The sequence below is a fragment of the Pristiophorus japonicus genome, chromosome 11, assembly GCF_044704955.1.
Source record: "Pristiophorus japonicus isolate sPriJap1 chromosome 11, sPriJap1.hap1, whole genome shotgun sequence".
Lineage (NCBI taxonomy): Eukaryota > Metazoa > Chordata > Chondrichthyes > Pristiophoridae > Pristiophorus > Pristiophorus japonicus.
Genome location: NC_091987.1, coordinates 37,550,243 through 37,574,169, shown reverse-complemented (window position 1 = coordinate 37,574,169; position 23,927 = coordinate 37,550,243). Strand labels below are relative to the sequence as shown.

Genomic DNA, 23,927 nt, shown 5'->3' with positions numbered 1-23,927 from the left:
GTGTGAAGTCCAAGAACATATCGGCTCTGACAGAGGTTCCTAGTTCAGAGTTGTCACCTTCACATGATACTGGAGTCCAAAGCAGAGTCCAAGGAGATAGAGAGGGAGACGGGGCCTGTTAAAGATGGTATTGACTGGGGAGCCTGACCACGCCTTGGGCAGTGCAGGGGGATTCTGGCTACGGTTTCAGGGTGAATATCAGTGGGTTATAGAATTATATAAGATATTGGGGTATTACACTTATTACTACCAGTTACATATGGACTATCAAAGAGCTGTTATATTACTATTGGTTATGATGGGAATCTGAGTTTATACCAGTATTACTATTAGTTATCAGTGCATTTTCAGTGAGTTACCATTAGATACTTGTGGAATCAAAGTTTCTCCCACATTTGGTTTCCCCTCTGTGAGACACTTCCTCACCTTCGGATTCCCCACTCTCAGTTTCCCTGCCTCCCCCCGCCCCCCCCAGTTTTCCTGCCCCCGTGTCCGTCCATCCTAGGTTTCCCCTCTTCTCCTGCACACAATAAGCTGCTGGCAAAACCAAGAGCAATAATACTCAACTACAGAAGATCCAACCATTATAAGGTAAATGCAATAAGATGTGTAGAAGTCATGTGATCAGATGTCATGTAATCAGACATCACATGGTCAGATGTCATGTGGTCAGAATGTCATGTGAACAAACCTCGAGGAATACCTCGAACCAGAGTTGGCAACTCTAGTCTAAGCAGATGGAACAATGACCTGCATGATGAGGCAGGTGCTGTTTTCTTTTTTTTATCCTCTTGTCATAGAAACATAGGGCCCAAGTTTCCACAAGAAAAAAAACGGGCGCCCCTCCGAGCTGAGCGCCCGTTTTTCGCGCCTAAAACGGCGCCTAAAAAAATCCTCGGTATTCTCCACCTACTTACAGGTCCTCTGGCCCTCGGCGCAGCCAGCACGAGCTGTGGGGGGGGGCGGAGCCAGCTCCAGGCGCCGAACTGTGTGGGAGGGGCCCGAAGCACGCAGCCCCTAGCCCTGGCTGAATAGCCTCACTGGGGCTGCGTGAATAAGGCTCCTCCCACGGCCAGCTCCTGCTCCCCGCCCCCAACAAGACCCGACACCCGCTCTCCCCCCTCCGCCCCGACCCGACCCGCGCTCCTGTTCCCCGACCCGACCCCCGCTCTCTCTCTCCCCACCCCCCGCTCTCTCTCTCTCCCTCCCCACCCCCCGCTCTCTCTCTCTCCCTCCCTCCCTCTCCCTCCCTCCCTCCCTCTCTCTCCCCCTCCCTCCCTCTCTCTCCCCCTCCCTCCCCCCCTCTCTCTCCCTCCTTCCCCTCTCTCTCTCTCCCTCCTTCCCCTCTCTCCCTCCCCTCTCTCTCTCTCTCTCTCCCTCCCTCCCCTCTCTCTCCCTCCCTCCCTCCCCTCTCTCTCTCTCCCTCCCTCCCTCCCCTCTCTCTCCCTCCCTCCCTCCCCTCTCTCTCCCTCCCTCCCTCCCCTCGCTCTCCCTCCCTCCCTCCCCTCGCTCTCCCTCCCTCCCTCCCTCCCCTCTCTCTCCCTCCCTCCCTCCCCTCTCTCTCCCTCCCTCCCTCCCCTCTCTCTCCCTCCATCCCCCCTCTCTCTCTCCCTCCCTCCCCCCCTCTCTCTCTCTCCCTCCATCCCCCCTCTCTCTCTCTCTCCCTCCCTCCCCCCCCCTTTTTCTCTCTCCCTCCCTCCCTCCCTCCCTCCCCCCCTCCCTCTCTCTCTCTCTCTCTCCCCCTCCCGCTCAGCGACACCAGCGGCTTTCTCCCCCCCACTCCCGCTCAGCGGCACGAATGGCTGCAGAATTCTCCCTGGCTGAAGCACTTTCACACAGGTAGGAAGATGGTTTATTTAATCTTTTCTTGGCTTATAAATGTTTATTCAGGTTGGATTTATTTGTATAATATTTGTAGAAGTATAAATAAGGATTTATTATCGAATTTAATGAGTTCCCTTCCCCCCCATTCCCCCCACCTCGTTCTGGACGCCTAATTTGTAACCTGCGCCTGATTTTTTAATGTGTAGAACAGGTTTTTTCAGTTCTACAAAAATCTTCACTGGCTCCATTCTACTTTAGTTTGGAGTACGTTTTCACTGTGGAAACTTTCAAATCAGGCGTCAGTGGCCGGACACGCCCCCTTTTGAAGACAAAATTCTGTTCTAAACTAGAACTGTTCTACCTGACTAGAACTGCAGAAAAAAAAATGTGGAGAATTGCGATTTCTAAAATAGTCCGTTCTCCACCAGTTGCTCCTAAAAATCAGGCGCGAATCATGTGGAAACTTGGGCCCATTGGAACAGGAATAGGCCATTCAGCCCCTTGAGCATGCTCCACCATTCAATGAGATCATGGCTGATTTGTAACTTAACTCCATCCAACCGCCTTGGTTCCGTAACCCTTAATACCCTTGCTTAACAAAACTCTATCAATCTCAATTTTGAAATTTTCAATTGACCGAGATCATGCTTCTGATCTTTTTATTTACCATTCTTACGTGAAAAAGATTTAACATGAATTATTTTTAAATGTGCTTTAATGTTAAAGCTTGCTTTAAAGGGGTTAAATTCACAGAGCATTAGGACTGATAGATGTGTACTAGATTTCAGACAGAGTAGATTTGACATTCCAGCGACTGCTGTTGCAACAATCCTATTCATTGGCACTCAATGCAGGTCATTGACAAGTTAGGCTGGTGGATGCTGGTCTTGTGTGGGGATAGCCAGTTTTGACATAAAAGTTAGACATTTTGAAAAGCAACACAGACACTAAAAAGTCAGTCAGGCAGAGCATGCTGTGAGAAGGTTAAAAAGGACAGGATGCTGCAAGGAGAAAGGTTTTTTTCCTGTGCTGCAGTACACGTTGCAGAGGGATCATTCTGTCTCAGTAAAGTGAGGGGCAGTGTTGCATGTTCTTTATTTTATATAATTACATGAAGAAAAGTTGCACCGATTGAATTAAGTGGCTCTGACCATTTTCTGTGTGTGTTTCAACTTACTGCTGCTGACGATTTGAACCAAACTTTACCTCATCGAGTGTTAAATTGGTCCCCCTTTGGAGAGAATAAAGAAACATGCAAAAGAGGCCTAAGATACCTTAGTCAAATGGTCAATATTGATGTAGGAGTCTTGACATGAATGTGATGGGGTATCACACCCGAGGCTGATCCTGTTCTCACCCAACATCTACACACACTCACAGACACACACTAGGATTTTCACTCCCTAACCTAGATGTGCTGCAATCAACTGTACCTCCTACCCATTCCCCACGCTCACAATTGCCACCCTGAGGGATACACCAGCAAGAGTACATGGCAGTGAAACTGACCTTCGGCAATAGTGCAAAACGGGTGTTAACGAATCTGCAGCCCACTTTACACTCTGACAGATATTGCTTTCCACTGTTCAATGGAGAAGGTGGTTGATCAGGGTGTAAAAAACCCCAAACCCGCGACCTCTACCGCCTAGAAGGACAAGCCAAGGGCAGCAGGCGCACAGGAACATCATCACCTGCAAGTTCCCCTCCAAGTCACACACCATCCTGACTTGGAAATCTATCGCTGTTCCTTTATTATCGCTGGGTCAAACTCCTGGAACTTCCTCCCTAACAGCACTGTGGGAATACCTTCACCACAAGGATTGCTGCGATCTAAGAAGGCGGCTTACTGCCACCTTCTCGAGGGCAATTAGGGATGGGCAATAAATGCTGACCTTGCCAGCGACGCCCATATCCCAGGAACAAATAAAAGAAACACTGCGGCTGATTCGCTATCGCCAGTTTTGGGCTACCGCCCAATACCAATGTAATCCCTGTGCCTTTAGGAAAGGAGAAAGGGGACGAAAATTGGATGACAAAAAATTTCAAAGTGATAATGATGTAGCGACTAACATCATCTTCATTTTCAATCTGGTCAGAAATACTTTACAATGACTTGCATTTGTATAACTTGTTTAGCACAGTAGAATATTGCAAGGCATTTCACTGTAGGGGGTTGGATCTCAAAGTTTGTATTATGTAAAAATTTGAATGCACTGTAAATTTGATTCTGTAATCATATAGGGGGTAATTTTCACCTTCACTGACTTGGCAATGATCTGACGAAGCGGATTGCGGTTCCTGCCTGATTTTCATACTCTGACTGCATGAGATAAAATGGGACCATTTTTTTAATACCTGATTTTACATAGAAAAATAATTTGTTTTAGGATTCCTATTTATCTGCTCAATTTATAGCTTTCCCCAGCCAATTCCCTAAAGATCACTTGGTAATGAACACATGCAATGTGATGCACTGCATTGGACAAAATGAAACTAGGACTACAGTTCTGTTTTTCCCATTTTGTAAAGCTATTAAGTGCAATGAAACAGCTCAAAATTCTAGCATGTCTTTCCTCTAGGTGGGTATAAACTACAGTAAACTTAGTTGGGCTCTGTAAATTATTATTCTGATTAAATCTGATGCACCAGTGGTGCATGTCAACTCAAATTACTACTCACTTCAAAATCGAATACGAGTGTGGGATTTTAACCTGTTCAAGGTCACTCCTTTTTACACTAGGCGACAGTTTCATGAAGACTGTATTGGAAAACTTAACAGCAGCAAGTAGGAAGCACGTAATGATGTTTTAGTACTTATTAATTCTGCAGCTTAAATAAAAGATTTAGCAACGGGAAAAGAACACAACCTCCCTTCAGTGCTGGAGGCTCTTGTTGCTTCCCTGCAGAGTCAGTAAACATGCCTATATTAAAAAAGCACAGCTAATAAGAGGCACACAGGTCATTCTCCACCGGCTGTGCTCCACTGTACGAAGGACCTCCCCAGGTTCAGGGAACCAAGGACGCAATAAGCTGCCTTTGCATTGGTTCTGGTGGGATATTAGTGCTGCCGGCGACTGATGTGAGGGCCTCACGTAACCAGTGGCAACCCAGCAGCAAACCTGCTGAATTTGTCGAGGCTGGTCGCCAGGAAGGTCTGACTTTCACTGGACCGAGCCTTCGGGAATCTGATACGTTTACTTTGGGTCCAACAAATACCTTGTTGGATTAAGGGAGCCAGGTTCATGAAAGTAAAGATGAGATGGTGGGCGGGTGGGGAGATATTACCTCCCTCTTTAAGGACTGTGGGTTACCGCGGTAATGGGGCGGTCAGGCCTTTCCGCCCGGGGGCAGGTGGCGGGGATGACTTATCCCCGCGTCGGGGGCAGCAAGTACGGATTTTCACCGTACCCCTTGTTTCAGCCCCGCCTGGCGTGCCGGCCCCTTACTGCCTGGCGGAAACCCCTTACTGCCCAGCGGAAACCCCTTACTGCCCAGCGGAAACCCCTTTTCCGTCTCGCGGGGGAAATTGCCCCCGCGGGAGTGCGGTCGCCAGCTTCCCATGCGCTGGGAAGCTGCCAGTGGCTGGGGTGTTGCAGCTGCCCTTAACGGGGAGGGCGCACCACCGCGGCCGCTATTTTGTTTTAATTGTTAGCAGAATCCTGAGTCGGTCCGACAATGGCAGCTGCTCGTCCGGCTGTGCCGCCAATAGGCAGCCCGGTATCACGTTTTGGCCCAGCCGAATCCTTCCCGGTGCCCCAGTCAGTTCCACGTAGGCCTCACAGCGTCCCACCGCTTTAAGTGAAGGGGAGGGACATTGTGACGTGATGGTGCATAAGGGATGGTTTTCTAGACCAATATGTCGAGGAACCAACTCGGGGGGAGGCCATCTTAGACTGGGTGTTGTGTAATGAGAGAGGATTAATTAGCAATCTCGTTGTGCGAGGCCCTTTGGGGAAGAGTGACCATAATATGGTGGAATTCTACATTAGGATGGAGAATGAAACAGTTAATTCAGAGACCATGGTCCAGAACTTAAAGAAGGGTAACTTTGAAGGTATGAGGCGTGAATTGGCTAGGATAGATTGGCGAATGATACTGAAGGGGTTGACTGTGGATGGGCAATGGCAGACATTTAGAGACCGCATGGATGAACTACAACAATTGTACATCCGTGTCTGGCGTAAAAATAAAAAAGGGAAGGTGGCTCAACCGTGGCTATCAAGGGAAATCAGGGATAGTATTAAAGCCAAGGAAGTGGCATACAAATTGGCCAGAAATAGCAGCGAACCCGGGGACTGGGAGAAATTTAGAACTCAGCAGAAAAGGACAAAGGGTTTGATTAGGGCAGGGAAAATAAAGTACGAGAGGAAGCTTGCAGGGAACATTAAGACGGACTGCAAAAGCTTCTATAGATATGTAAAGAGAAAAAGGTTAGTAAAGACAAACGTAGGTCCTCTGCAGTCAGAATCAGGGGAAGTCATAATGGGGAACAAAGAAATGGCAGACCAATTGAACAAGTACTTTGGTTCGGTATTCACTAAGGAGGACACAAACAACCTTCCGGATATAAAAGGGGTCAGAGGGTCTAGTAAGGAGGAGGAATTGAGGGAAATCCTTATTAGTCGGGAAATTGTGTTGGGGAAATTGATGGGATTGAAGGCCGATAAATCCCGAGGGCCTGATGGTCTGCATCCCAGAGTACTTAAGGAGGTGGCCTTGGAAATAGCGGATGCATTGACAGTCATTTTCCAACATTCCATCGACTCTGGATCAGTTCCTATGGAGTGGAGGGTAGCCAATGTAACCCCACTTTTAAAAAAAGGAGGGAGCGAGAAAACAGGGAATTATAGACCGGTCAGCCTGACATTGGTAGTGGGTAAAATGATGGAATCAATTATTAAGGATGTCATAGGAAAGCATTTGGAAAGAGGTGACATGATAGGTCCAAGTCAGCATGGATTTCTGAAAGGGAAATCATGCTTGACAAATCTTCTGGAATTTTTTGAGGATGTTTCCAGTAGAGTGGACAAGGGAGAACCAGTTGATGTGGTATATTTGGACTTTCAGAAGGCTTTTGACAAGGTCCCACACAAGAGATTAATGTGCAAAGTTAAAGCACATGGGATTGGGAGTAGTGTGCTGACGCGGATTGAGAACTAGTTGGCAGACCAGGAAGCAAAGAGTAGGAGTAAATGGGTACTTTTCAGAATGGCAGGCAGTGACTAGTGGGGTACCGCAAGGTTCTGTGCTGGGGCCCCAACTGTTTACATTGTACATTAATGATTTAGACGAGGGGATTAAATATAGTATCTCCAAATTTGCAGATGACACTAAGTTGGGTGGCAGTGTGAGCTGCGAGGAGGATGCTATGAGGCTGCAGAATGACTTAGATAGGTTAGGTGAGTGGGCAAATGCATGGCAGATGAAGTATAATGTGGATAAATGTGAGGTTATCCACTTTGGTGGTAAAAACAGAAAGACAGACTACTATCTGAATGGTGACAGATTAGGAAAAGGGGAGGTGCAATGAGACCTGGTGTCATTGAAGGTTGGCATGCAGGTACAGCAGGCAGTTAAGAAAGCAAATGGCATGTTGGCTTCATAGCGAGGGGATTTGAGTACAGGGGCAGGAAGGTGTTACTACAGTTGTACAGGGCCTTGGTGAGGCCACACCTGGAGTATTGTGTACAGTTTTGGTCTCCTAACTTGAGGAAGGACATTCTTGCTATTGAGGGAGTGCAGCGAAGGTTCACCAGACTGATTCCCGGGATGGCGGGACTGATATATCAAGAAAGACTGGATCAACTGGGTTTGTATTCACTGGAGTTCAGAAGAATGAGAGGGGATCTCATAGAAACGTTTAAAATTCTGACGGGTTTAACCAGGTTAGATGCAGGAAGAATGTTCCCAATGTTGGGGAAGTCCAGAACCAGGGGGTCACAGTCTAAGGATAAGGGGTAAGCCATTTAGGACCGAGATGAGGAGAAACTTCTTCACCCAGAGAGTGGTGAACCTGTGGAATTCTCTACCACAGAAAGTTGTTGAGGCCAATTCACTAAATATATTCAAAAAGGAGTTAGATGTAGTCCTTACTACGAGGGGGATCAAAGGGTATGGCAAGAAAGCAGGAATGGGGTACTGAAGTTGCATGTTCAGTCATGAACTCATTGAATGGCGGTGCAGGCTCGAAGGGCCTACTCCTGTACCTATTTTCTATGTTTCTATGGACACTACCCTGCTCCTGACACAAACCCACCCCTACACCGCCTGAAACAGTGCCCCAAAGTGCTGGGAGGCGGTGCCAGAGTTAAAGAGATGAATTTTCCAGCTCTTCCCTCTGATTGCCGCCGGGCAGTCAATTTCCTGATAATTCGAATTGCCCTTCCCAATTTTCCGCTGAGAGCAATTTCAGCCCCACGGAGTTCATACCCTACATATCCACTGACTCAGCAACTGGGCCTCAACATTCTACAGCAGAGCCTAGCGCTGCTGGCACACACTGCAAGTAAAAGGCGGAATGAAGCCCTGCAGTAAATCTTGCTGTCGATGAAGATCAAAAAATGCAGACTATATAAAAGCACCAGCGACTTTCATTCAGATGTTCCATTCACAATATACTTTTTAATGTTCTCCCTTCTCAAAAAGGATTTGGATAAGTACCTGAAAGAAAAACATTTTTTGGGCTATGGGAAAGTGCGGGGGAGTGGGACTAGCTGAAGTGCTCTTGCACTCGACTGGCCAAATGGCCTCTTTCTGTGCTGTAACTATTCTATGATACTCCTACAGAGTCAATGACAGTTTAATGCCCATTCAGCAGGACCCTGGGCATCCCAAATACCATCAGGCTATTCAACTGCGGGCAACACAATGAAGCTTGACTTTGCCTTCATCCAATGGCCAGACGTGCACACTTTCTCGCAGAGGCAACTGAATAATAATCCGGAATGAAAACCCTGGATAAATATCCCCAGACATCCCCTCCTCAGCCCTGAAACTAAAGGCAGGAAGACTAACACTTGCAGATCATAGCTCAGGGAAAGTCACTATGGGTGTGACATTGCTCCAGACAATCTCAGTCATCTCACAATTTACTCTCTCCAGTGAAACATCTGCCCTCAAGTAGTTCAGGACAGTGCCTGCCACTATATTGTCTTCCCCAGCTAGATGCTGAGCATAATCTTTTGTCTCAGATGTCAATATAATGGTACGGTTGCAACTTGACAAAGGGACTGGTAACGAGAGAGCCTTCCATCTGCTGGTTCAGCCGGTCACACACATGCTGACTTGCCGCGTGCTATGAATTGGAAATGTACAGAACAGTTTCAACAGTCGGCAGAATCCAGAGAAAGTCTTGTTTGCCTTTCTGGACAATATGTTTCCATTTGAGAGCAGGAGGAGAGATCGCCCCAGACTGGACTATCTCCCCTTTTCTTGGACACCCCATTCCACAGACAAGTTGATTGTGGGAGAAGTTTTCAGGCAGGAAACTGTGCAAATTCCTGCTCTTCTTCACAAAAGGTCCATGGAATATTTTACATCCACCTCAAGAAGTAGATAGGGCCTTGGTTTAACACTTATCTGAAAAATGGGAGCCCCAACAATGCAATATTCCTTCAGTACTACACTGAAATGTCAATCTAGATTATGTTCTCAAGTCCTGGAGTTGGGTTTGATCCCATAATCTTCTGACTCAGAAATACTTATGTAAATTCAGCTCAGGGTCATTTGCACAGCCGTAAATTGGAAATTAAAAAAAAGTTCGTCAATTAACCCTTTTCTTACTTTAAGACAATAGTATTCATTACAGAGTCAGAGGCCACCTGCAGCCCACCTCCCGTTGAGCAGACCAGCTGCTTTATGAGATTCCATCTATGGCTTGTTCCACTGAGTGATGTCACCAGAACTAAGACTGAGCAGGGGTGTCCTCTTCGCTTATTATTCAGTGAGAAAAAATAAGGGAATGCTGTTAAAAAGGGCTATCCCGAAGATGCACAGTGCAAAAGCGAAAGCCATGGGGCTAATAGTTTTAATCGAACTACTACTGATTCCCCTTTTTATGGGGGAATTGCCTGATGTCATTTCAGTAACTGCCCAGAGTGGCACATTTGAAACCACATGCTTAACATGTGGGAAACTACAAGTGAATACCCAAGTCTATCACTCCATTCTGCTCTATGTTGGAGCATTACTAAGACTGGGCCTTGATAACAAGACATCGCAGTATGTCGGAGATAGCACTGTGATACAACAACTTCAAAGACTTCAGTGCTAGACAACATCCCCCTTCTATCTGTTTACGATTTTAACTTAAATGAAATTGAAAACTGCGTGATGATTACTCGATGAAAATAGTCAAACAAGTCCCATAATATATGCTTTATGGGTTTCAGTGCTGTTTTCATGTTAATTGTTAACAATTCTGGAAACAAATCCAGTTTGTTTACATGCCTACTTAAGCATGTTTTTCTGTTAAATCAGATTTACAAGCGCTGAGTCGAATTACTCTTGTTTCATCAGTTGGAAATTCTGTGTTCAAAGTCAAGCAACAACCTAACTAATGAGTCAGTCTCATTTTTATTCTGTGGGACTCTCCCTGTGTCCCTGACTAATTATAGTGTGCCTTCTCATGAACTTGATAAATTGATTCTATTTCGTTCATTGACTCGCTTATGCTCCAATAAAATTGCTGTTATGGTACCTGAATACCTGATAGCAGCACTACCTAAATGAGTCTTCTAAAATCTTATTAATGACAAACACCTCAATGGCTTGATTTAGTAAAGCAGTGGAAGGAGCATTAGAAGTGCCAATGTACATTGTTCCTATGAAACTTCAACCTAGTTGTTGACAATAATAGTCTTGCTGCGAGAGTCATTTGTCTCATTGACTATCATCTGCTCATTTAATGTAATATGTTTACATTAAACAACCCCATAAAACTTGGAAAATTCTTTCAAGTTGCTGTCACCAGATACATTAAAGAAATAATATTTTGGGACCTAATGAGCCCAATAAAGTAATCTTGGGTAATGGTTCATTTCATGCTTGAATAATGATACATTTTAGGGGAATATTAATAATAGATTATAAAATAAGGAACAGAGATTATTTTTCAATGGTTCCTGTTCAAAATGAACAGAAGTGATTAGAATAGCCCCCCCGCTAAAAATCTGTCATTGGGCCATGGCTATACATATATAATTTACAGGTTACACGAACTGAATACCCAAATCTCTGGATAACTTGCTGTTTTGGAAAGCAGTATGTTCCGAGAAGAGGGCTATCATTCAAAGAAATATATGGAGACAAGAGTGGGCAAAGCTCTCACAAAGGCTTATAGAATACAGCACAGGAGGCCATTCAGCCCATCGTGTCTGTGCCAGCTCTTTGAAAGAGTGCAATTAGTCCCACGCTTTCCTCATAGTCCTACAAATGTCATCTTTTTAAGTATATATCCAATTCCGTTTTGAAAGTTACTACTGTATCTGCTTCCACACCCTTCCAGATAGTGCATTCCACATTGTAACAATTCGCTGCGTAAAAAAGAACAAAAAGCAAGAAGGACCCAGGTTTGATCCTTCCTCTATGCTGAGTTAGTTGATCCGAGCTGAGGCAATAGTCAAGGGACTGCATTTGGCTTCAAAATCCCAAGAGGAAAATAATAAGCCAGGGTTCCTTACTCTTCATTTCTATTCAGAGACGCCGGCTAGAAAGTGCAGTCGAGGATGTTCGAGTCATGACGAGATCTGCTCAGCTGTGATATCTCCTCCTTGCCCTCAATGCTGAATAGCCCGATGACACTCACTGTATAGTTTTACTCATGGAGAATGGTCACACAGGCGAGGTACTAGATAGTTGCAGGTACCATGCAGTATCAGACATTAACTTTGGGAGAAGTGAAGGGAATATAGAAAGGAAAATTTAAAAAAATGGGAGTGACACTACTGAATGAATGTCAATAGCACTGTTGTACTGTCTGTTTTTGTTGAACAGAACCTGAGTGTAAGCTACCTATCTCGGTTCTATTTTAAAATTTATAATTTATGATTTTTGTGATGCCTCCTGCTGTTGATCAGCATTTCATGGCTCACACAGGAATATAAGCTGATGCATGATGCCTACCACCAGTGGACCTCAGTAAGGGAGCCAAGGGCCCTGATTTTCACTGGGGCGGGGTTTCGAAGCAGGGCGGTGGGGGTGGGGGGAGGGAGACGTTTTCGTTGGGACGAATACCGTGAAGTTTTAACTCTACAGCGTGCGTGTTTTTTTAAAAACAGATTCCCTGCCTGGAAGGCAACCTCGTTGACAGGCTTGGCTGCCTGTTGGATGGGTTGAATGGCCTTCTTCTGTGCTGTATTGTTCTATAAGTCTTTTTGAGAGCTTTACCCACTCTTGTCTACATATATTTTTTTGAATTAGAGCCCTCTTCTCGGCACAAGGTCGTAGTCTAGGAGCGGGTCGCTTTAGTGGTTGTTGGGGGTAGAGATCGTGTGGGTGGCTAGAGTGTGATTGGGAAGGTCAAAGATCGTGGCGGGTCAGGGAGCGATTGGAGGTGGATTGGAGATTGAGAGGGGGAAAGATGGGGGTTTGGAGGGAGAGTCAGAGATGGGGGTGTCGGTGATTGCGGTGGGTCAGTGATCACGGGGAGGTTCGGTGATTGCGGGGGATTGGGGGAGATCAAGGATCATGATGGGGGGTTCGTGATCGCGGGGGCGGGGGGGGTGGGGAGGCTCGGTCTGGACGGATCGTGAAGGTGGGGGCATGTTTACAGGTAAGCTTATAGGGGCTGGAGGAAATGTTCCTACTCCTCTTGGCCCATAAGCAGTGCTGTAAATACACTTAACTGATGAATTCAGCCCTTCTCACCTCCTCAAAGGGTATAAGGAGAGATCGAGCTGATTTTCGGGAGGGGAAGATCATGTGGCAGAAGGCTCAGGATCACAGGTTTGGGGATGGGGGAAGCACTCATGCTACTCCTGGTTGACAAGCCATGCTCTAAAAAGCACGTCTGCCTGATCTGGCTGATCCCACCTGCCCATCGTGAGAGGGGTTAAAATCCACCACCCCCCCCCCACCCAATGCAGCTGTACCAGATTTGAGGGACAATTTTACAAATTCTAACAGATAATCACACAGAGGTGAGCCCACAATGTCCTTTGGGCGAGGCTCACTGCTGGGAGTGCAATTCTTTAAAATCAGCCTTTTGAAATTACATCTCAAAGATGAAAAGAGCTGTGCTACCACCGTGGATCCCTGACTCCCCCTTCAATCTCAGGAAGCTTTACTCTGCATCCTGTCAAAATTGATCAGGAATATTCAATTCTGATGCTCAAGGGAAATAAAGGCTGCATTTTCTAGCTATTGTTCACAGTAACATGCAAAGAATTTTCCCTCCATTTGTACCTCCCAAACGTTCAATAAAAAGATCAGAAGCTGTTGTTGGAAATACAGCTTTGATGGAACTAGACCAATAGCAAAATCATATGGGACCTCCAATTGACATGACCATTGTACAAGATATAAATGGTATTTAGTGGATTCTGTCAAACATTAGTAGTTTTGTGAACTGTGAGAGATTTGAATGCAATGGGACAATGAACTCAAGCATGTTAATTTGTTGCCATTTACCTTGACTTTTTCAATATGGTCCTGCAGCGAGTCAATCAGCAGGTCCCCCACGGGTTGCCATGTATCTCTGATAGCTTCGGCCTGTCTCAGTTTGAGGTTCAATTCATCCATTGCATCTTGTAATTCCAGGAGCCTTTCCAGGGCCTCATCTATACGTTTCTGCCAATCAACTGAACGCGTACTCAGCTTGTCCCACTCCATTTTCACCTCCTCGGCGTGCTTACGAATGACTCTGGCAGCATTCCGGACATTCTCTTCAGGTTTTTTCACTGCATAAACAGGAAGCAGAATTCGGTTAAGATACTAAGGAGGCAACGGTTCTTTTAGGTGCTCCGTCTGCCCCAATGCGTGGGGCGGACACTCCGGCGATTTTCAGGCCTTTGGTTTATGTTTCTGGTCAGAGCGTTGTTGGTGTGGGGAGAGGGGCTGAAGTGTGGTCGGGTCGGAGTAGCCGCCACGAGCGGTGCAGACGTGGGAGTGGATCGGAGTGGCCAACACTCCAACTCATCAGCGCCGCGCTGATGACATCAGCATGCTGGCGCATCACAACATCCCTCCCCATCAGTTAAAGGGGAGGGCCGCTGCGAATTCCGCAGCCACTTTAGTGGCAAACACTGGGCCACCAGGGAGGGTTTCAGCCGGACCAGTGGTCTGGCACCGAAGAGGGGGTGTTAGGCTGCCTGTTGGTGGCCCGCGGGCATAACTGTCGTCCTGACCTGGCAGTCGGCCGACAATAAAATGGAGTCACTGGCAGTGCCACATTCTCTTTAAGGGCGGCCGCGCCACCCAGCCACAAAAAGGGTACCGACAGAAAAAACTGTCGGGAGCACCGACCGGCGACACTGCTCTCCCGGGGCAACTTTCCACGGGGCAATTTCGGAAAAGGGGTCGCTGCCAGTTGGTAAGGGGTTGGTGTGTGCATGACGCCACAGGAAAGTGGGCAGGGCTGTCTCCTACACCGTTCCAGAACTAAAGGAGGGCAATATACAAAGTGATGGCCCCTCCACGGCCAGTCAGCACCGACCTGTGGCTGCCGCTTTCAGGCTGCCACGGGCCTTATAGAAAGAGACAATTTTGGCCCCTAACGCTCATGAAAGGAATGGGAATTAATGCCAGTAAATATGATACTATCCTCTCTGCACCTCCCTCTCCTCCTTAAAACCCATCCCTTTGATCAAGCTTATTAGTCACCATTCCTAAGGTCTACTTCTATGGCTGGGTGTCCATTTTTAGATTGCACTTCTGTGAAGCACTTTGGGTCATTACACTATATAAATGGAAGCTACTTTGAGCTGGCTTCACATTACATTTCGGAAAAAGGATGCGGTTATAAGATTATACATCACGGCAAGGAATTAGTTCACTTTTATTGCTGGATTATATAATCAGGTGATACTTACTGGCTTGCAGGGTTAACATTTATAATTTAGTGCTTCCAGCTCAAGAGCTTTGCAAGACAGAGAGGCATATCGGGAATTTGGCGCAGAGATCAGCACACCTGCCCAATTTTCTATGCATTATGGGCCGCATTGAGTGCCAATCAAAATTCATAATATATCTTTCTGTCCCACAGAGCTCTGTGCCAGGAGAGACTAACTTGCAAAATCTACCCATAAAATTCTGATCAGATCTATTTCATAGCTTCACACCGACCGAACAATGTAGCACAAGTCCTCACAGCTATGTACTGAACCAGCTCTTCATTTTGTTGGTATGTTGTTGAGGTGAACATTAGCCGGTCAAATTGGTCTATGGGATGCAATGAATCTTTATGATCTTCCACAAGAATGGTCAATCTTGTGAGGCAGAGGGGCATATCCGTGTGCCAACTAATGAGTGGGCCACATATGATTACATTAACTACAGGGGTCTAGTGGAGGGTATTCCACTTGTTTTATTTTTTAAGCCTTAAACCCTGAAGCCAAAAGCACAAGATGTTTGATTGCAGTAGGATTCTCTTAATAGTCCTGGGCAGGGTAGATGAAATCTTAATCAGGGTTCTCACTCTTGATCACTCTGCAGCGACTGGAAATTGTATATGTATGGATTTGGATGAGGAAAGGACCAAGCTCGGATGTGATGCCATGTACAATTGAATAGCATGCCAACAGTCTTTTCCTGGATTAATACATGAAAACTAGCCACTCGGGTAAGGTACCAGGAGGTGCCTGGAGTCTGTGGAAAGATAGGCCTGCATGAGTCAGCACCTTCAGTTGAGATGGGGAGAAAAACTGGCAACAAACAAGTTTATAAAAGCATTCCCATGAAATCCACATCTCAATAATCTGCAGTGGCAACGGCTGAAGCCCAATCTATCCAGTGGCCAATACAGCTGCTCTGAAATAGCTTCATCGTTTGTTATCTTGGAATCTGAACCTGCCAAAATATTCTCTTAAAGTGCAAATTTACTGAAACCATGAGTGGTGATGACATCATCAGACTAGCCGGCGTGAACAAATTATTGAGCCCGATGCCGTGACGGAGCTGAAGAAATCCTTTTACTGTGGGATTCAGCTGCACCAGCTGGCTAGCAGAATTGGAAGATCATATTGGTGTGTAAGTTGCACTCCCAGGTTTGAAGATCATTAAAATGAAGTGCAGAGGTCGTGGCACCTTCCTGTCGCTTTTATAGCGGGTAAATTGAAAAAAGGAAACCACGCACAACTGATATCATTTAAATTATAGTTTCCACATTTCCAACATTTTTGTTGCCAGTTTTTCTCCACATCTCGCCTGAAGGTGCTGACTTTTGGTGGCCTACCTTTGCGCAGACACCAAGCACCTCAGGTACCTTAGCCCAGTGGCTATTCTTCATGTGTATTTTCCAGTCTGACGGTAAGCATGAGAGTTTCATGCTTCCAACAACTCACGCCTATTGTTGACGATTTAACAAAGAAACAGCAGCTGTCTTTCTGTGTGACAGTGACAATCTGCTGCCAATTAACACCAAATTAAGGGCAGTTTTGTGCTGTGGACTTGTACTCCCTAGGAACTGGTTATTATTCAAGCTCATTTCACTTAGACTAGAAGGAGCTGCACAAAGGGGAGACTTATCCCGTCCATCTGGGCTGCATTCAAATCCACGTCCCAGAAGGAAAAGAGCAGGGTGTAATTCACTTTGCCGCTAAGAGCCCTTTGATCATTTTATCTTCTACACTTGAGCTCCTCTGCCAAGGAGGACATAATAATGTGCTGCTCTCAGGCCTTTGCAATGTTGCTCTGGGATGGTTGGCGAGGAGGTACCGAAGAGATACACCAATTGATGATCCTTGAGTGATGGTGCATTGGCTGCATTTATTGCTACCCACCGATGTTCTCGCCGAGGAACTTGTCTTCTGGCAATTTGCAATCGTGAATCCAAATTCTATCACTCTGTGTGGAACATTTTGCTACACCAACCGCGGTAGCATAAAATAATTTTATTGCACCATACATACCAAATCAAGTAACAGATTGCTGGTTGGTGGTTATTACAAGGTTTCGCATTGATAGCTTGTATGTGCATGAGTAGGTCAGCCACCTTTGGGATACATCAGCCAGCATCTGCTACTTCAGATGTACAGACACGGATATTGAGAAAAGGGAGATGAATGTCAATAGAAAGGGTCTGGTGAAAAAGTGCTTCCACTCAATTGGGATTATTGCTGTGAGATGTTTGACCTACACCATGGACTTAACCTAAATATTCTTTTATTTATAGTGCACAGTTTAATTAGTTGTTTATTGTTATTAATTTTGAATATAGCACTAGATGATTATGATACAAGTAAATACTAACATAATCTTACAAAATGTATTAATATTTTGCAACATTTTTGTGAAGAGATGGAATATTCAAATTAAATCCAAGGTCTGATGAGAGTGGATACTTCTGCCATTTAAAATCAGCTGAAGCATGGTTAAAATCGTGAGGCGGGAGTCATTAACAGCGCCGCACCCGGTCGTTAACTCATTTGCGCCTCTCGGAGATGCTAAGGGGAGGCGCAAATGCACCCAATTTCTCCCCACAGGCTACACGAATCAAGCTTAGGACCAGTCACTTGACTCAACAAAAACGCATTTAAATTTAAAATGAAAAATAAAACACCCCCAGGTACCAAATAAAATCCTTTGGGTGATGCAGTTGTCAAGTCTCACTTATATTTCAGTAAGAATCACATACCTCTTTAGGTCCAAAGTGGATAACCTCACATTTGCTTACATTGAAATCCATTCACTTAATCTATCAAAACCCTCCAAATAACTATCTCAAGTTATTCTTTCAAAATAGTCTGGAGCAGCAAGGATATCAAATTATTTAATCCCATGTATTTGGGCCTGGGGAGAACACGGAGCCTTATCATATAATTAAGAGATCTGTAATCAAGCATAACTGTCCCCAAATAATACTGCAGTGACTGAATAGTAATTAACCAATTACTGGGATTCTGGACACAAGTTCGAATAATTACCTTTCGGTGATGACAAAAGAGTTTCAGGTCCTTCAATAGGCTGCTCAGCCAAGAACAGATGCACTGTGTCCAATGCACTCATGATCACTGGTTCCTTAGCCTTCAACTCCCGCTTGAAAGTCTAGAAGCAGTATAGCACAGTATTGAAAATAAGTCATCAGCCACAGCAGCAGAGAAATACAACTGAAACTGCAGGAATTGTACCACTGCAGATGTATTACATTGTGTATTTTGTAGCCCACGTTATATAACTATACAATACCAAACATATTGGAAAACTTTCTGCAGAATGTAATCTGATGGGGATAAAACCTTCCAAATAACAATGTCAATAATAGTTCAAATTGAACTTTTTTTAATGTGGAGTTTTCCAAACTAAAAGTTAATGGAGCAGCTGAATCTGTTTAAGTTTCATGTCTCACTCGTCCCCTTGCTATGTAATTCTCATAGTAACACTGTATGGCCGATTGGTTTCATGCCACACTCTACATCAAAAAGGTGTCATTTTGATGCCATACTCAGCACCATGGTTAGCAGGTATGACACCCCTTGTGCCACATTCTGTACCCAACTGGAAAGAGGTACAAAGCTTCTTGTAGGACAGATGTGTTCAAGCTTCTTGTCTTTGCAGGCCACATATAAAGTTTAAATCCTTGTTCTTATTAATTTGCCCGGGACAGGATCAGGCTCAGCTGTGATCTCCTCTGTAGTCAAATGGCCTGTTGACATTCACTGTCTCTGTTCATATAAGAGTGACCAGTTGCGTGTTGTACCAGTGGGCTTATGGCATGTGTGGAACCGCCCCAATTGGAGTATTGAGTCCAAATCTGGGCACCACACTTTAGGAAGGACATGAAGGCCTTAGAGAAGGTGCAGAAAAGATTTACGAGTGATTCCAGGAATGAGGGACTTCAGTTGCATTGATAGACTGGAGAAGTTGAGGCTGTTCTCCTTGGAGCAGGGAAAATTGAGAGGAGATTTGATAGAGGTGTTCAAAATCATGAGGGGTTTGGACAGAGTAGATAGAGAGAAACTGTTCCCATTGGCAGAAGGGTCGAGAACCAGAGGACACAGGTTTAAGATGATTGACAAAAGAACCAAAGACGATGCAAGAAAAAATGATTTTATGCAGTGAATGGTTAAAATTTGGAATGCACTGCCGGAAAGTGTGGTGGAGGCAGACTCAATTTTATCTTTCAAAAGGGAGTTGGGTAAGTATTTGAAGGAAAATAAATTGCAGGGCTACGGGGAAAGGGCAGGGGAGTGGGACTAGCTGAGAATCAGCATGGGCTCAACGGGCCGAATGGCCTTCTTCCGTGCTGTAACCACTCTATGATTCTATGATTCTAAGGCTTTAGGGCAATCTTGCCAATGAAATTTACGCCCAAATTTCCTGCAGATTTTATTTTCCTACCCTGGCCTTAAAAACCAGCGTAAAACAAGGGCTAATACAATGTCACCAGTAGGTGTAATATCAAGTGGGCTGCTGTCTTCTGCCTTGGCACTTCACTCTCAGAGTCTCTTGTCTCTGATGCTACTCTTTGTTTCCCATTATTATGCCCATTGAAAACACTATTCCAGCTGCTTAGGACTTAGTGTGTGGCAGAATGGGGGTAAAAACATTTTGGGTCCACTGAGACAGCCTTTGGTTAAGCATCGTGCAGGTCTCGGTAAGATAAATTAAAAGAAAATTGTGAAGAAAATCACTATCAAACTGCAGGAATCTCTGATACCAGGTGAGTTTGGGCCCTACTCTGCCTAAATATTTGGGCGGAAATCTACACCAGTGCATTATTGATGTAAATGCACAAACTCGAATGAGTGGTCTCTTGCGTGGAGTCGGAGTTATGTAAATGAGCAGCAGAGTTTTATCATTCAAAGCTTTGCAAACGATCGAGGAAATTTGCACGATCCAATGTTTCAACGTAAATCCGGCGCAAATCAGTTGCACTCAAATTTCTTCGCAAAAAATACAGCACCACACTGCTCTTGCATTGCAGTTACCCTGAAAATTTTCAGAACATTCTGGCCAACTTATTTTGGAAGGGAGGGGAGAAAATTAAGAAAAAAGAAACATGTTTTCGAAACATATTACTCAGGAAAATTACAGCCAAATCAACACAAAACCCAGCTATCAGCATTCAATATGCAGGTGAGAAATTTGGTCGGGTCTCAGTTGGGGTGGTGTCCCGGGCAGAACGGTAAATTTTGCACCGGCAAATGGTTTGCGTCTACTGCTGCAAAATTCACCAGCTGGGCCCAGAGTTTGGAGTGGGGCACGGAGGGAGGCATTGCATGCTTCTTTTAGGGCACTAGGCCGACTGAGCAAGGGAATATCCCAAGTGATAGAGCCAGCCTCGGAACGCAATAACAGAGGCCTGGGGGGGAACAAAAACCCCACGAAAAACATTCCCAATACATAGCTTAAGCCATCACAACATAAATCACAAAAAATATATATTTTTAAACAATCACACTTACGTGAGGCTGACATTACTTACCTCACTGTGGCCGCTACAGCTGGGAATGCCTGCTTTCACAGGCATTCCCACCAGGACATGCTAAGGGTTGGGTGGCAACCAAAAATCGAGCTGGTGTCGCAACCAGGGGCGTTCCACACCGGCTCGCCACTTCTGGGCGGTACTGCTCCGCGCCCTGTCGATGCCGGCTTGGAGCTGGCCACCCAGGCGCAAGTGCTTTCCGCCGCCATCGCCGCCCCTCCGGGGCGCTAAGAGGGGCAGTAGAAGGCCAAAACTCCAGCCCCGGATCTTTTGTCAATATTCAACAGATGCCGTCTCTCCCCAGTGTGGAATAGCTTGTATTAGGAAATTCCTGTCCACAACTGTTTTAGCCTCTTGCAAGAAATTATTTCTCTCTTTCAGCCAATTCACAATTTAATTAGGTATGGGCTCACACTACAGTTTCTATCTCGCACTGACGCTAAACTTGTGTGTTGTTAAATTGGGTATTAAGACCCAAACTGACACTGAAGTAAGTGGAGTCAGACTATCTCCTACAGGGAGACTCATTCTGCATCATGTCAGTGTCAGGTCGTACCTTCGCCTTGTGGATTCAGGCTGCATTTACATGATAACTACAGAATTGGTGCAAAGCTGCTACATTCATGCTACAGTTGGAGTGTGAATATAGCAGTAGGCAATTTTTCTTGAAAGGGTTTACTGGCATTGATCAATGTAGAGCACATAGCTTCCATTCCATACTTAATCCATAATAAAGTTTCCTATTTGAGGTATTTCAGCTTTTGTCCCGAACTCTTGAGGCTCAATTTTGCCCAAAGCCGTTTTTTTTGGCATTTTGCCAGAGTTACGCCCGTTTTTCTAGGCCAGAACTGCTCCAAAAATAAATGTGCCAAATTTCCCCGCTCTATTTTTTTAAATTGGCGCCGCGCAGCCTGTCCTGTAGCCTCGGGGGGTGGAGACTAATGTCTGTGCCGAAAAATGAAGCTGTCCCTTCTGCGCATGCGCATAAAATAAAAATGACGTTTTTGATATGATTCCTATGGGCGCGCATGCATAGTACAGCTCCCGGTCTGCAATCGGCCATTTTTAAAGAGCCAGTTGTGTGTGTGAGAACTTTAATTATCTTTGGAAAAATTGGAGCTGAAATACAAGATGCAACGTGGCGCAAGGACCAAGAATCTTTTACAGAATGAAGTGGGGGCACTAGTTACTGTGATTGAGGGCGGAAGGCAAGAGCTGGACACCAGCAGAGGTCACATAAAAGTTCCACCCAAAGAAATGAAGAAACGCTGGAACCAACTTGCAGAAGATTACTGTGTAATGGTGACCACCCCGAGATCTGGAGGCCAGGGCAAAAAAAAGTGGCAGGATCTTGGTCAAGAAGTAAGTGTAAGTAATATTTTCATTTTTCAATGGAATTGCAATTGTAAATGTGACCATCTGTATATGTTCCACCTAGCAGAAAGACACACTCTCTAAAAAGTTATATTTTTGTCTTTGCAGAGGAAAGTGGCACACAAGCAACGAAAAAGAACTCGAACAGGAGGAGGATCGGCAAATCTGCACCCACTGACACCCTTGGAAGAGAGGGTCGCTGCTTTGAGGGTCCTGCCTGGACCCATCAATGCAGCGACCCTCACAATTTAATTAGGCATGGGCTCACACTACAGTTTCTACCTCGCGCTGGCGCTGAACTTGTGTGTTGTTAAATTAGGTGTTAAGACCCAAACTGACACTGAAGTAAATGGAGTCAGACTATCTCTTGCACCACTGCACAAGCTGGGCCCACACTCGAGGAAGAGGGCAAGTCCTGCAAATTCCACAGTCTGGCTTTGCTAACTGCGCGGGCTTGCCATGCTTCGGTTCATGGGGATGTCTCCCTCAGCTACACTTTGGTTGATGCAATGTGCTATCATTCATCGTGGTCCTTCAAATGAGCCTGCTGCCTGCGCTGTGCGTGCCTACTCATGTCACCCACCCTGCCCTCTCCTCTGCTGCTAACCATTGGTTAGTTCTGTTATATTTTACAGAACTTGAGGCCAACTTTGACAATGCAGAAGATTATTCAGACGAGGACAAGTCTGAAGAGGAGAACATCTTCCAATCCCACCTTCCAGACTAAAAGCATGGGGATGAGGGGGATAGGGAGGGGATGGATGAAGTCCCCACTGTTGTACTCACTTTGGAGGAGGTGCAGGTGCCACCCATTGAGGTGCCAGCCCCTTCCCTGAGTGGTTTGAGCGTTGGTGGGAGATTCCATGGTTTCCCAAGGCTGGGGATTCCTGTGGGGTGCAGCGAGGCACACCCAGGGTCCCACCGTTCGAGGCTGCGGGTCCCAGTGAGGTGCAGCGAGGCACACCCAGGGTGAGGAGGGGAAAGAGAGCTCGACAGCGCTCTCCTAAGGTACAGGATCTAACAGATGTGGTTCAGATGATGGCAATGAGTGCGGAGAGCACTGACCTTACCCGATCACTCCTGGGACAACATCAGTGGGGTGGGTGATGAGGCATTGGGACTGTCGGCAGAAGTAACAACACTCTCACGAGAAATGGGAATGCTGTCCAGGAACATGAGGGAAGGAATATATCAGTCAGCGCCCATTGACAGAATGAACTGCCACTCCCACTCTAATCCCCAGACGAGCCTCTGAAGAGGCCCAAGCTGGGCCTTCCACATTACCGGCTGCGCCCAGCCACCACCCCCCCACCCCCGCCCCAATCAAGAAGTGCACATTACCCAAGATGTTCGAAAGAATAAGCTTGTTACCGACCCGAGAAATGCTGTGCCACCGCCTAAGGGCAGGAGTGGTGGAGTCACCAAGACCAAGCGCAGTGGGTGGTCTTAGTATAAGGTGGAGGAGAGATGGGTGCAGCCTTTCTTTGCTGCTGCTGTTGTTGTTGTTATTATTATTGTTGTTACTGTTGTAACTGTTCTCAAAACAGAAGTTTTTTGAAAGTTATGTAAATTTACAAGTTAGTAAAAGTTAGGAAGTGATCCTAAAGTTTTTAAGTGAACTTAGAGTTTGTAAGTGATCTTAAAGTTTGGAAGTGATCTTAAGTAAAAACTTTAAAGATTGATACAAGAATATGTTTATTAAAGTTAAATTAAGTACAAACAAATGTTTGTTAAACTTTTGAATAAAATATATTTAAAATTATAACTGAATCATTTTGATTATTTGTTCCATTATTAGCACAACTTTTTGAAGTAAACAAGAATCATTTCCATCATTTGTTCCATTAACACAACACAACATTACGGAACAGGTCCAAACAGTAAACATGGTCCATGTGGAATAGTTGCCGTTGAGCCTTCAGGCAGCAAAGCGTTCACAGCTGAGCTGCTGGTGCAAGGTTCGAGCAATCGTTAAAGGGGCACAACGGCCCGCCCTGCTCTGCTGTCATGCTCCGGGTTCAGGTAGTTGCATGGCTTCCTCGTCCTCATCATCTGCATCTTCCTCCTCATCACCAGCCACTCTCACCTCAGGTGGGTCTTCTACTACCAGCTGCTGCTGCCTCATGATGGCTAAGTTATGCAGCATGCA

General features: G+C 45.7%; 1 protein-coding gene across 12 annotated transcripts in view; it reads right to left on the bottom strand.

Moving 5' to 3' along the window:
* The window catches only part of dmd (dystrophin), a 2,299,423-nt gene that overhangs the window by 244,848 nt on the left and 2,030,648 nt on the right, over nucleotides 1–23,927 (bottom strand). For all 12 annotated transcript variants that reach the window (XM_070893344.1, XM_070893337.1, XM_070893339.1 and 9 more), the window contains 2 exons: nucleotides 17,904–18,024; nucleotides 13,453–13,721 (listed from right to left, as the gene is read on the bottom strand). In XM_070893344.1, coding sequence (XP_070749445.1) covers nucleotides 13,453–13,721; nucleotides 17,904–18,024 — 390 coding nt within the window. The remainder of the gene's footprint in view (nucleotides 1–13,452; nucleotides 13,722–17,903; nucleotides 18,025–23,927) is intronic.